Raw genomic sequence first — 12,594 nt, 5'->3', positions numbered from 1 at the left:
TAAACTGTGTTATCTTTGGCATTTTTTCACAGAAAGTAATGAAAACAAACTGTGTATTTTGGCTCTTTGCTAAATATGATAAGTTATGTTATGTAATATGTTAAGTACCTCTTTCATGGTTGAATGATTCATAAGTCAGTGTTATGTACTGTAAAAAAAAACAAAAAACAAACAAACAATGAAAAAAATCCTCTGAAAATTATCAGGTAAAAGGAGTGAATTGAAATATCCAAAGAAAAATTTAAAAGGCCCATCATAAAGCCTGGAAATGTATTTCTCGGACTGCATTGGGAAAATCACGCGGGACTCTGGCTTCTTGGAAGCATAATATGAAGAAATGAGGGGTAGCTCAAGACTTTTGCACAACACAATATAGTAATGGTTACACAGCATCTGCCCAACACCAGCATGTTAGCGTTCCCACTGTTGGCATTCCAGGCTAGCATTAGCATTTAGATTGAGACTTTAATTTTCTGTCAGCACAGATTGGCTCTTGCGGTAGACTAATCTAAGAACATAAAACATTTCTATCACAACACTTGAAGGCATACCAATAAATCAGAGCTGACTTGTGCTATTGTCACTGCTAATATGCAAATGGAAGGATGACGAGGCTTCTCCTTAACAGCAGATTTGTTTATGGATATTTGCATATGGCCAGGATCTTCCAGAGCTTCCTGATCACCGATCATTAGTTTAGTTAAATCATATTCTAAATCTCGCATGTTGTGCTTTGCCACAGCAGGCCCTGTATCCTATATTCTTAATTAGGCTCATTTTTGTTTTTTTGTTTTTTTTTGTAAAGAAAAGAAAAGAAAAGAAAAACAACTTGATTGCAGTTCTTACTAAGCAGCAAATAAATGACTGTAAGAAATTCATGTGCTGGAATTATTTATTTATTCAGCCTTGGTGTGATGCAAGTATCTCCCATGTCTAGGTTAATGTTGGTCAACAGTTAGTAGAATTGAAATCACAGTCAAGCTCTCTCTTCCTCAAGGTACCGCAGACATGGACGGATGCCCTGTCTCTCCCAACAATAACACTTTGCATACAGATTTCCATATATTCCACTCGTGCTGGGCGTGGGTCATTTAGATTTGTTCACTCACTCGACTCTCTCATTTCCAAACAATCACAACCCCATCTTCAGTCTGGCAGGATCTTATCTCTGTCTCCCTTTGTAGAGGACGAGGAGATGGCGATAAAGTGAGTTACTGCATATTTGATTATTCGGCCTTTACCATTTTCAGCAGGAAACAACTTACAGCAGCCATGTGGAAAATGCCAAAAGGCTTTCCATTCACTGCAAGTCTAACTTTGGACTGTGTCTATTTCTGAAGGGGTCTTGTATTGATAGGAGGTTGCTCTCAGGTGCTTGATGCATTTAACAAATCTTTGAGATGTCTTAAAAAGACCCTTTGCAGGTACGGTTTGCAGGCGGGGTGTTGTAATGTGGGGGGTCACAGACATTTGGGCTAGTGATAGATCTTAATGCTCTTTTCAAGGGTAGATTCTGTTGCTTTCCCACGGATCCACTTGGGGATGTTGAGACTTGGAGTGAGTCTGTGGACAAAGTCCTCAGCTGTAAAGGTGAGAGTCTCTTCTGATTCTGTATGATATATATTTGCTTGCATGTGCATGGTTCCCACTCGCTTACTCTGGTCTGTGACTTTTAGCCGGGCAGATAGCTTTCCGGGAGTTCCTGAAGTCAGAGTACAGCGAGGAGAATATACTGTTTTGGCTCGACTGCGAGGAGTACAAAAAGATTAAGACAGTCCCAGAGATGATCTCCTCCGCCAACCGGATCTACTCTGAGTTTGTCCAAACAGAAGCACCAAGACAGGTAAATAATCTGAGCATATAAAACAGGATTTTGCTGGAATTAAATTTTCATATTAATTTTTTAGCAGTTAGTAGATCTATAGTCGCATAGCATCTGCAATAAAACTGTGCATTTCATGGTGGTAAAATTGCAGAAATGTAAGCAGATTTCTGTGCAGACAGACAGCAGGTGATGATGGAAGGAACAGCTGTAATGTAGTTTTTGTATGACATTGCTTGATTCCAGATCAACATAGACTGCAGTACAAGAGAAAGCATTACAAATAACATCTCCAAGCCGACCCTGACTTCGTTTGATACAGCTCAGAAGCACATTTACAGTCTGTTGGCCAGGGATTGCTACCCGCGGTTCCTAAAATCTGACATCTATCAGGGACTCCTGAGGAGAAACGATTCAAGGTGACTGTATTAAAAATTACGGCCTCTCAGGCCGAGGCTCATGATGTCTTCAGCTCAATTCTGATCTGCTGTAGCACTCTTTGATTTCAGCGTGGATAACAGGTTTATCCTATACAATCCAGATCCTTAGTCTAGTGGAGGTGGGGGGTTTTCTTAGTCTGTGTGATTTAGTAGCTTAAGTTGAATTTACAGCTTGTATTATACTTTATCCCTTAATTAAGTAAAAAAAAAAGTGCCTATAAGTCTTTTCTTTTGTTTTCTCCCCTCCCACATACAGTTAATAATGAAGATAATTCCTTTATTGTAAAGTATTATCAACGCTTTATATAACACTTCGTGCAAATATAAACTGTCTTACGCTCTGAGAACTTCCACTTTCTTATGCGAATAAATATTGTTACATTTCTGCCTCAGTTTTGTGTTCTATGGAACGTTTTCTTGTCTGCTTTGCATGCACTTCTTGAAATATCAAAAAACAAAACCTGACATCCGGGTGTGGTCTTTTTGTATGCAATGCAAATCACCTGGGTTACTGTAATGTGGTCATTTGTCACACAAACAGCAGATGGCAACAGAGTTCTTTACATCCTTCATTAAACAAGAAGCACAGCCTGGGGACAATGAAATACTTGAGACTTCCACTAAAGTTTGTGTGTCATCTGCTCGGCAGTTTTAAGAAGTCAGAGCGTTTACGTGAAGAGGAACTGCATGAATCAGGAGTCTGAATCTACATTTGCCTCATCAGACGCGGGCTTGTGGGTGTGCACTTTCAGTCACAACTAAGTTAGTTTCATGTTATCCCTAAAAAGTATTTTATATCCCTTCAAAATGTTGTGAGGCAGTACAGTTTTTAGAAAGTATGACACAGTTCTCCTCTGCGTTTGTTTATTTCTGGCAGGGACAGGGTGAACTTTACTAGCTCATATAATAGTCTATGCAAAAATAATGCAAATGGAAGAGAGCACACTAAAAAACAGGCTCTCTATTACTTTGTATTTAGACATAATGTTCAGGTCCACAAAAACAAGATAAAAAAGAGAAAATGTTCATATGAAGGTAATATGAATCAACATAATGAATGTCAAGTACAAAATACCACTTTTTCACTGATGTCCCTTTTTTTGTTTGGAAAGTGGATGTGGGCGCAGCATGGTTTCTCCGTGTGACTACTCAGTGGTGGATGGACATTTTTTCAGTTTCTGTTGGTGGTACTGAGTGTGAGGGCTGGCGGGGGGATTTATTTTAAGAGCTGTTTCAGATGTTTGAAAGACAGCGTTCTGTTTTGTGCAGACATATTGCCGCAACTTCCTCTTCTTTGAGACAACGCTGGTGGCTCTCACCTCTTTGTGGGAGGAAGACTAAGTTCACTGCGTTTGAAAAACAGGGTGTTTGCTCTACACACGCATTCATGAAGAAATGTGTAGCCGAGCAAAAACTGCAGGATACTGAGCGCAGGAAGTGATAAAGACAAAAACGAAAGGTTCTGAAGAAGGTTTGGGTTCTCACAGTCACAACATTTGGAGGAAATTCACGGATGGGTGTTGCGACCGGTAAAGAAAATGAGATAACAATAACAGTAATGTCACCACAGGCACATCTGCATTTTGACAGAAAGTGTTTCCTGTCACTCACAAGAAAAGTACAGACAAAGCACTGTATACCTCAGGAGAAACTGATTACATTTACCGCTACACATGAATGAGGTTATGTACAGCTCCTTTTTTTTTTCACAGACAAGACTGTTGTTAGTTGCTCTTTTCCCCTCCATGCATTCTTAACATGTTCTTAACATTTGTTAACTCTTCAGCAGCCAGCGGCTTTCAGTTGATTTCACAACAGAGGGAATCTTGTGAAATCGTGCGAACATCTAATGTCAGCCTAATGTCATTATGGCTGCCATAAAGACATTAGGATTCATTCTTTTAGCTGAGAGCGTAGATTTACTGAAACTTTACAGGAAAACATTACAAGTGAGTGAGGTGAAAGAGTAGTATGACGCTGAAATCAAAAGATGATGATGAAAACAAATGAAAAGTTATCGTTAAAAATCTCCAATAGCAGACTACCAGGTACAGTAAAGCAGCTGAGAGAGGCTTTTTGCTATAAGCCAGGCTGCTACATCAGTACTAAACTAAAATACTTCAGCAACTGCTGGGTGATTTTTTATTTTATTCATTTGTTGATGCTTGTTGATGATTTCCAGACAATAAATTCAACTCTATCTTTCTTCCCACGTTAGCTTTCTGTCTTAAGAACACACGAACGACAACAGATTAAAATTAGCTTGTAATGCTAACCTTTTCTTTTCTTTGGCGCTATCATTAGTCATATGAGCAAATAAATGAACTTAAAGTGCCCCAATGGCACGGCATGTTTTTCAATACTGCTAGACAGACTGCTGTGGGAACAGACAAGAGCCATATTTGTAGCATACTGAATAGCATTAGCATTGCAGTCATGCTAGGATGCTGAAAGTGGCACTCTTGGTTCAAACACCATGGGTCCTGATGACTGTCACTTTGTCTTTGCCCTTAAATGTGGCTTTTAAACAAGTGAAACAGCAAAGGGGTGTACCAAGAAACTAACCAACAGTGTTCATCTGTGAAGCACGCTTATATCTGCTGAGTCATTTTACAAGATACAAAAGGAAGACAGAGAGCAACGCTGACCCATTTTTTAGAGCAGCTAGAACCCTTAATAACTGGTTTCCAAGTAAAAAGGATTTTAGAGTCAATTAGTGAATGACAGCTGTAAGGAAACCTCAACTCTTCTCAGAGATGCAGGGTTAGCAGCTGTTTGGCCTTCTCCTTGTTGAGGATTTAGTTATACACTACAAGAACTATGATGCAATATGATGAGGCATAACTGGAGCATAAGTGGACAATCTTCATTCATACATTTTTTGTACATTTCACAATAAAATCTCATCTGTTTAATGATAATAATAAGCTAATAATAGAAAGTACTACTATTTAATATTTGACACACCAAGTGGCTCCAGAAATTAAAACATACATGAATTGTCCAAAGAAAAAGAAAGAAAAACAGGAAACAACTGTTAAAGCAGTTCATAAAATGTTATTAAGGTCTCATAAAGGTGTAACCTAACTGACTAGTATTTCATTGTAAAGTTAACAGTCATTAAAAAGATGGGGGGGGGGGGGGGGGGGAAGAAGAAGAAGAAGTTGACCTACATCTCCCACATGAAGTGCTTATCTATGTTATCTGTTGCTTACATCACTGGGATTAAACTGGGGCACAAAAAGAGAGGAACTAAAACTGAAATGTATATAAATTTATGAATGCAAAGGGGTTACTGGAATTTTAAAAACACTTTAGACCTCCAGAGAACAGATGAAAGGTTCCTGTCAACAAAGAAGCAGGAAGTAAAGAGTGAAACAGTTTCACGACTTGTTGTCTCTTAAGAGGTTTTGTTGGAAGACAGGGGAAAGCCAAACTGTCACAGCTCACAGGCCTGGGGAAGGATTAAGGATGCTAATCGAGGACGTTAGTAGTTTTTCCTCCATGATGTTGACCGATGTCAGGTTTTAGATCAAAATGTTTCCTGAGCTTTACGTTTCTAAAACAGAGATTGTGTTATACTTTCTGTGCCTGAGCTTCAATTGTGTCTAAAATGGAAACACTGAGGGGGCTTAGTGGTCTAAGCATCACACCACATAACCCACACTGTCCGTGGTTTGGTTCCGACATGTGACCTTTGTCGTCCCCCTCTCTTTCCCCCATGTTTCCTCTCTGCCTCCACCGGCAAGAGATTGTAAACAGAAACAAAACCCGTATTACAAAAGTCTGCCAAAAGACACAAGAGAAATTTACCACAAAGTGGTGCATAATATATGAGGCAGTGTTTGAGCCGCAGTTAAAGTAGATACAAAAGAGGCAGCATGTCAGCTGTTCTTGCATCATCTGACATTGAATCTTGAATTTTTTCACCATATGGGCATTAAAATACTCATTTATAGAAAGGTTAGGTGTCATGTGGGAGATTTATGAAACCATATAACATAGCTGGTTTGATTTTATTGCACAATCAGCTGCAAACACCAAAGGGGGGGATAAACTTTTACTAAGTAACTCCCACAATGGCAAATTCAGTTCAGTTTGGTTCAGTTTAATAAAACTTGCTTTAAGGTGCTTTGTATTGTAATATAGAGACCCCACAATAATAGAGAGAAACCCCATCAATCAAGCGAGCCCCTCTGTGCAAGTATAGTGCGAGTATAATAACTTCAGTTTTATCTGAACTTAGAAGCAAGTTTGCTTAGGCTTCTGCCCCCGCAACCCAGCCTCGGATAAAGCGGATGAAGATGGATGGATGGATGGATGGATGGATGGATGGATAGAAGCAAGTAGCAAATGCTACTAAAGAACGAAGGTCTTCAGTTAGCTTTGACAAATTTACAAATAGCCAAAGCAGAACTATGATATTGCGTCAGGTCAATTTATGTTTATTTAAGATTTAGCAAATAGAGCCATGGTGTCAAAGTCACTTTGGTTCCTGGTTTAGATGTACCCCAATTTGATATTAAGTGGGCAGATCGGTAAAAGAGCTGCACAATAACCTAACTTTCTTTTCATGTGATGCAGTACAAGGAAAGTTCACATTTAATAAGCCATGCATATTAAATGTGAGATATCTTATTACCTGTAGTTTAAGGAGCTTGAAAAAGAGAGCAACTTGACTTCTTCAAGCTTTTGTGAAGACATTTCAGCTCTCATCCAAAAGGCTTCTTCAGTTGTAAAACAAATGGTAGAGGGTCACAGGTATTTAATACCTAGTGGCGGCTGTCCCTAAGAGGTACTCACTATTAATCACATGAGCCAAGGTTTGAACAAAGGCGTGGGTGATACCACTGGAGGTTTCAGGTGTAACCACTGTGAGATCTCGCGCTTCTCTATCATGTGACCTGTTGAGGTCACCTGATGCAAGATGTGACTTGGGGTTGAGACACCTGGGAAGCGAGCTCATGACTGCACTGTAGGTGGCAGGCAGTTGGTGACATAATCCACTCCTTCTGTTCAATAATGGTCGTTCACAGGGATGTAGATGGCCTCTTTTACTTGTCTTTCTCTGTCCAAAATGTGAACGTTGGCGTCCTTAAAAGAGTGACCTTTGTCAGTTGGGTGCAGATGTTCAACTGAGTCTTGTACTGTTGAAGTGGCTGACCGCTTGGTTTCTCCAGTGTAGAGGTCCGAGCACTCCTTGACGCACTGCACAGCGTGGACTGGATTCCTTAACTTGTGTTTGGAAGTTTTGTCCTTGGGATAAACCAGTTTTTGTCTGAGTATGTGGCTGGGTCCGAAGTGCACTGAGACGTCGTGCTTAGAGAAAACTCACCTGAGTTTCTCTGATGAACCTGATGCATAAGGGATGACAACATTGTTCTGCTTGTCACTCTGTTTCTTGCTAGTTGTTGTCTGACCTTTACTGTGGATCATTACTGATTTGATGAAGGCCCAGTTGAAATTACGACATGTTGTAAGTGTTTTCTTTAGGTGTGTGTTTCTTTTTGTTTCCTTCGGGCTCAGAGGTAATGTTTTCTGCCCGGTGTTGCAGGGTCCTGATAACCCCAAGTTTGTATTCCAGAGGGTGGTGGCAGTCAAAGAGTAGCTACTGGTCTGTATGTGTGTTGGCTTCCCGTAAACTTCAGTGTTGAGGCTTACATCCAACTTTTTTCACACCTTGCCTCATGTGATGAGGCAAGGTGTCAAAAGGGACAGCCCCCACTTAGAACTTCCATGTCCTGGATGACTGAGAATCTACAGAGACTTATTAACCATACATAAGAAAAGTACAAACCTTCACATGTGTTGTAAAACTATTCTTTTACTTTTTATGATTGAAACAGTTTGTCAAGATCTAGACATATCTTTTTATTCTTTCCATGCATTTTCATAACCATGCTACAAGATCATTTTTACACTTGCAAAGCCAATGGGCTGAGTTTCACTCTTTGTCCATGGTTGACATTCCTGTATTAGAGGCTAGAGCTCATGGTGGTGTACGCACAATTGTAGCGCCAGACTCTCTGACTGTAGTGAACTCAGAGGTTATCATTTTCAAATGCAGGAACGTGTTTCTTCTTTAAAAAATACAATATATATTTCAAGAGAGCAGAGGAATTTCTGCATTTAACTGGACACCGCTGCTTTAGCTAATGCAAAGATGCAGTCTTTCGTTATCTCAGTGGATTTTTTGGCCCATATAATGCAAATGACCAACAAGGCTAAGGAGCAAGAACATGCTATGTTTAAATTTGACTGTGAGAGCTGAAATAGCCTCAGCATCTAGTTCACTAATGTTTCCAAAAGTTAGAACAGTGGTACTGGCTCTCGAGGCAAAGTGGAATAGAGATTAAAGCATTTGCTTATCTGCTGCAGAAATTTCCACTGGCCTATTTGCATCCACTGACTTTAAACCAAACAAGTAATGATGCACGTTTGAGTACAGTATGAACAGAAACCTGTAGCTATTTGCTGTCTGTCTGTTTGCTCGTTTGCGTCATTCCCCAACTTCCTCTTTGTCGTGTGGTTGCTGCAGAATGTGACGTTCGTCTCTGCAGATATATAAAGGCAACGCTGCGCGGGCTCGTCAAACAGACGCAGTTAGAGATCTCATAACTCTCTAAGAGCCCAACATTTAGTCATACATGTGCAAAGAATTGTTGCCATGCCAGGTTTAGTCACATCTCCAACAAAGGAGCTTCAGCAAATCAACATGGACACTGACAACAAGAAGACAGAGAAATACAGGTAAAATTTATTCTGGCCAATCAATATCATTACATCTTGTCTTGTTTTTGTTTGAATATAAGTAAAATAACTTTTGTTCATTTCTGTTTGATTAACCAGAGGGGGAAACCTGAAGTATCGGCTGCAGCGTAAATCATCCCAAGCCACAAAAACTGAGGGGTAAGTGAGAAAAAACTCAACTACAAGCTAAAAGCAAACCCTGCTCATATTTTATGCTTCATGTATGGATAACTGTGCTAACTTTATTCTCCTCGTTTACAGGCTTTGTTTTGAAGATATGTCTCAGTGGTCACAATCACTTGAGAGGCTTCTTTCATCCAAATGTAAGTTAATCAATACACTGTCTCAGACTCATCTTAGTCACTAAATGTCGAAAAACAATGGCTAACTGCAGATCTTTTTTTTACCATCTTTAGATGGAATGAAGATATTCCAGGCATTCCTGAAGTCGGAGTTCAGTGATGAAAACATTGAGTTTTGGGTGGTTTGTGAGGAGTTTAAGAAGATAAGAAATTCCTTCAGGATGTCATCCAGGGCGAAAAAGATCTTCAAACGCTACATTCAAGCTGAATCTCCCAGAGAGGTATGTAGCTCTTGATAATCCAGACAGATTTATGGCACTTTACAGAACAAGGAGCGCTGGCTGCTTTAGTTTTTCTTCATTGGTCCTCATTATGTTTCCTCTGCTTCCAGATCAACATTGATCAAAAGACGAGGGAAAGGATCCAGCAGAACATAGAGGCGCCTTCTACAGTGTGTTTTGATGACGCTCAAAAGATCGTCTACGGGTTAATGGAGAGGGACTCTTACCCACGTTTCCTCAAGTCTGACATTTACAGGACTTTAACGGACTCCACATCACAATCGGTGAACATGTAAAAAGAAGTGGAGCCTGAGACTTTGTGTGTGTAAAAGCTGGACTTTGACGCTACGCCCAGTACTGGACTACCTGAGAGGAGCCGTGACGTCTGCTTGTTTGTCCTGAGACTGGTGGTGATGGACACCAAAACTAAACCCAGTTTATTTCCATTACATTCATACTTTTCTAAAGAGTTGGAAAATAAATTGGGAGTGGCTAAGACCTCATCTGAACTTGTTAAAAAGACTTAGCCGGCACTTTAGTGAAAATCTGTGAGAAGAGTTTGCTAAGAAGCAGACAGTGTGCTTGGAAATGCTGTGTACAGGTCACGACTGCTTTCCCAAAACGCCACAGTTCTCTAAAGAGAATGCTGGGGACTTTCTGAGTGAGGCACCAGGAAGCATGTGTGGTCAACGCCATCCACACAAAATGAAACTGCACAATCCGATATCTGCACATGCACATCATCTGAAGTTTATTGTTATTTCACTAAAGCAATAAAAAAGTAGATGTATCTAGATGTGGATATTATGCACAGCCTTGTGAATTTAACATTTTTTACATAGTGACATCAGTGCTGACACAGTAAGCCGATACATTGTAATGATAGTAATCTATTATAAGCTATATGTTAAAAAAAATGTATTCCAGTTTGCGAATGTGAATAATAAATGGGTTTGTGACAAATAATAAAAACAAACTGTTTTAAATGTACATTGTGACTACATGGTTTTTTTGAGACACAAAGAAGAGCTGCTTAAGCTTTAGTTAAACACCTTTTTAAGAATACAGGAAGTGACTTAGTCAGCAGTTCATTCATTTTTCTCAGTCATTCATAAACTGTCTCACAGTTATAGTATTTACTACCCAGTGGGTTTATGATATGTAGAACAGCACAACGTACCAGGACACCTAATCTTGAAACTGTGGCCTCATTTCTTTTCCATGTTATATAAGTAATTCTTTTTAACTGTTTTTAAGAAAAAATCCTTTGCACAGGATGTAAACAGGAAGCAGCTGGCCTCATATAACTACGTTAGCTTAGTTTAGCTCAATGCAAACACACTGAAAATTAGGAGGACCTCGAGAGCCTAATCGTTTTGTTTGTTTCCTTTGTTTTGCTTTTTTGACAATTATTTTAAAGTAGCAAGTTTAGTAATCATGTTTTGCTGAGCCAGCAGGGTTTTTAAAAAATCCCTTTAAACTCCTTAATATACATTTTTCCCCAGTGAAAAGGGGATACCATCACAAAGAACTATTCATTTTAAACTGTCCATATAAAAAGCATTCTATATTGTATCAGCCTGTTGCAGCTGCACTATGGATTGTTTACACTGACTGAAGAATGCCGGCCATGCCATTAAACCAATAGAAGCCTTGCACGTTTTTTTGTGCAGCCGAGGATCTTTGGTGTCTTTGAGACTGCCAAAGTTACTACTATAGTTCAAAATCATGATATGCATCGAGCATCAGTGAGGTTTCAGCAATTTCGAGTGCTACGTGAGCAGACAGGTTGTTACAAAATTCTTCCACCTACACACGGTCTGTTCTTACATCAGCCTTTCATGTGTCATCGGCCTTTCATGTTCTTAAACGGGTTATCGTCCCACCATCCTGCAAGTTGCTCAGCCTTTCGCCACCCAGTGTCTCATTCATTAGTGTACCAGATGTTGCCGTTGTATGTTCCTGTTAATGCAGCTAAAAGTTTTAAACTGAAACTGGATTTGTCGGGGCTTTTTTTTAAAAAAAGAAATTTTGGCTTTTTTTCTTTTTTTTAAAAAAAAGGAAGTTTATCTGTGAGAACACATCAGGTATCACTCTGCTAAAGGTTACAGAAATTAGGAAGATCTGTTTAGGCCTAACTGCTCCACCACATCCTCTTTTAATCTCACTTGTGTACTTTTGAATTTGCGCAGACACACAATGAGAGAGAGAGAGAGAAAGAGAGAGAGAGAGGCATATATGTAAGCAGTCATGACCCTGAAACACCTTTTGGGTTGTCAGGTGAGTAAAACACAACAAACTAAAGGTTAAGCACCACTAATGCCATGTTGTGTTTTTGTCAAATAAACTTTCAAAAGGATCTGAACTTTTTGAAAAATTCTTCTAACTATTATTTTAATCTTTAGTCAGTCATGGCTGACATGGATGGACCGCTGTCTGCTAGTCATTTCCCTTTTTACACTGGTCTGTGTGTTGGCAACAAGATGATCCGGTGATACGTCAGTCATATGATTATAAGCCACTATCAGAAAAAGTGAGTTAGGGTGCTTTTTTAACCACCCTGAGATACTAATCACCAATGCGTTATTGATGACTATCTACTACCCATTAAGAATACTACTCAGCAACTAAGACTAAAAGTCACCAATGAAACTCTTAGCCACCATATGTGTCATTAGATGGAAGCGATCATGCTTTCAGCACGTGACAGATCTTGCTCAACCAGTTCAACAAAGAAGGCTTTGTTTTACATCTATTTTAATGACATGTAAACACGTTCCACAGAGGAAACATTCTGCCAGGTGCAAAAATTTGCTTTTACCAAACGTGATGCATAGCCCTCCTGCCATCCTTTAAAAAACTCACACCCATCACCCTAGGGACCATTCTCAGCCACGCCATAAAAAGACCATATATCCATATTTTATTCCACTTTAAATTAGCCAACCTTGTAAAACTACTTCTCCCTGAAATATTCATGTAAAGTTTTAATTATATTT

The 12,594-nt window shown here is 39.5% G+C and overlaps 2 protein-coding genes across 3 annotated transcripts; both read left to right on the top strand.

The window, feature by feature from the left end:
• Positions 1–1,195: 1,195 nt before the first annotated feature.
• On the top strand, positions 1,196–2,245 carry rgs1 (regulator of G protein signaling 1). Of its 2 annotated transcripts, none has more exons than XM_085378160.1 (4): positions 1,196–1,206; positions 1,511–1,590; positions 1,677–1,843; positions 2,069–2,245. In XM_085378160.1, exons 1-4 carry the CDS (start codon positions 1,196–1,198, stop codon positions 2,243–2,245), a joined length of 435 nt encoding a protein of 144 aa, XP_085234286.1. The 2 variants fall into 2 exon arrangements, with proteins under 2 accessions (XP_085234286.1, XP_085234285.1); XM_085378159.1 differs by lacking the exon at positions 1,196–1,206 and adding an exon at positions 1,273–1,305 and having other exon boundaries at positions 1,506–1,590.
• Positions 2,246–8,870: 6,625 nt separating this feature from the next.
• Positions 8,871–10,523, top strand: rgs13a (regulator of G protein signaling 13a). The gene is made up of 5 exons (XM_085377168.1): positions 8,871–9,012; positions 9,112–9,171; positions 9,274–9,335; positions 9,429–9,595; positions 9,706–10,523. Exons 1-5 carry the CDS (start codon positions 8,930–8,932, stop codon positions 9,889–9,891), a joined length of 558 nt encoding a protein of 185 aa, XP_085233294.1. The 5' UTR covers positions 8,871–8,929; the 3' UTR covers positions 9,892–10,523.
• Positions 10,524–12,594: the final 2,071 nt, after the last annotated feature.

This window comes from Diplotaxodon limnothrissa, linkage group LG18 (assembly GCF_057381915.1).
Source record: "Diplotaxodon limnothrissa isolate DT_005_m linkage group LG18, D_limnothrissa_male_GT1.1, whole genome shotgun sequence".
Taxonomy (NCBI): Eukaryota; Metazoa; Chordata; class Actinopteri; order Cichliformes; family Cichlidae; genus Diplotaxodon; species Diplotaxodon limnothrissa.
The sequence above is the reverse complement of the archived record's forward strand: the minus strand, read 5'-3'. Positions and strand labels throughout refer to the sequence as shown.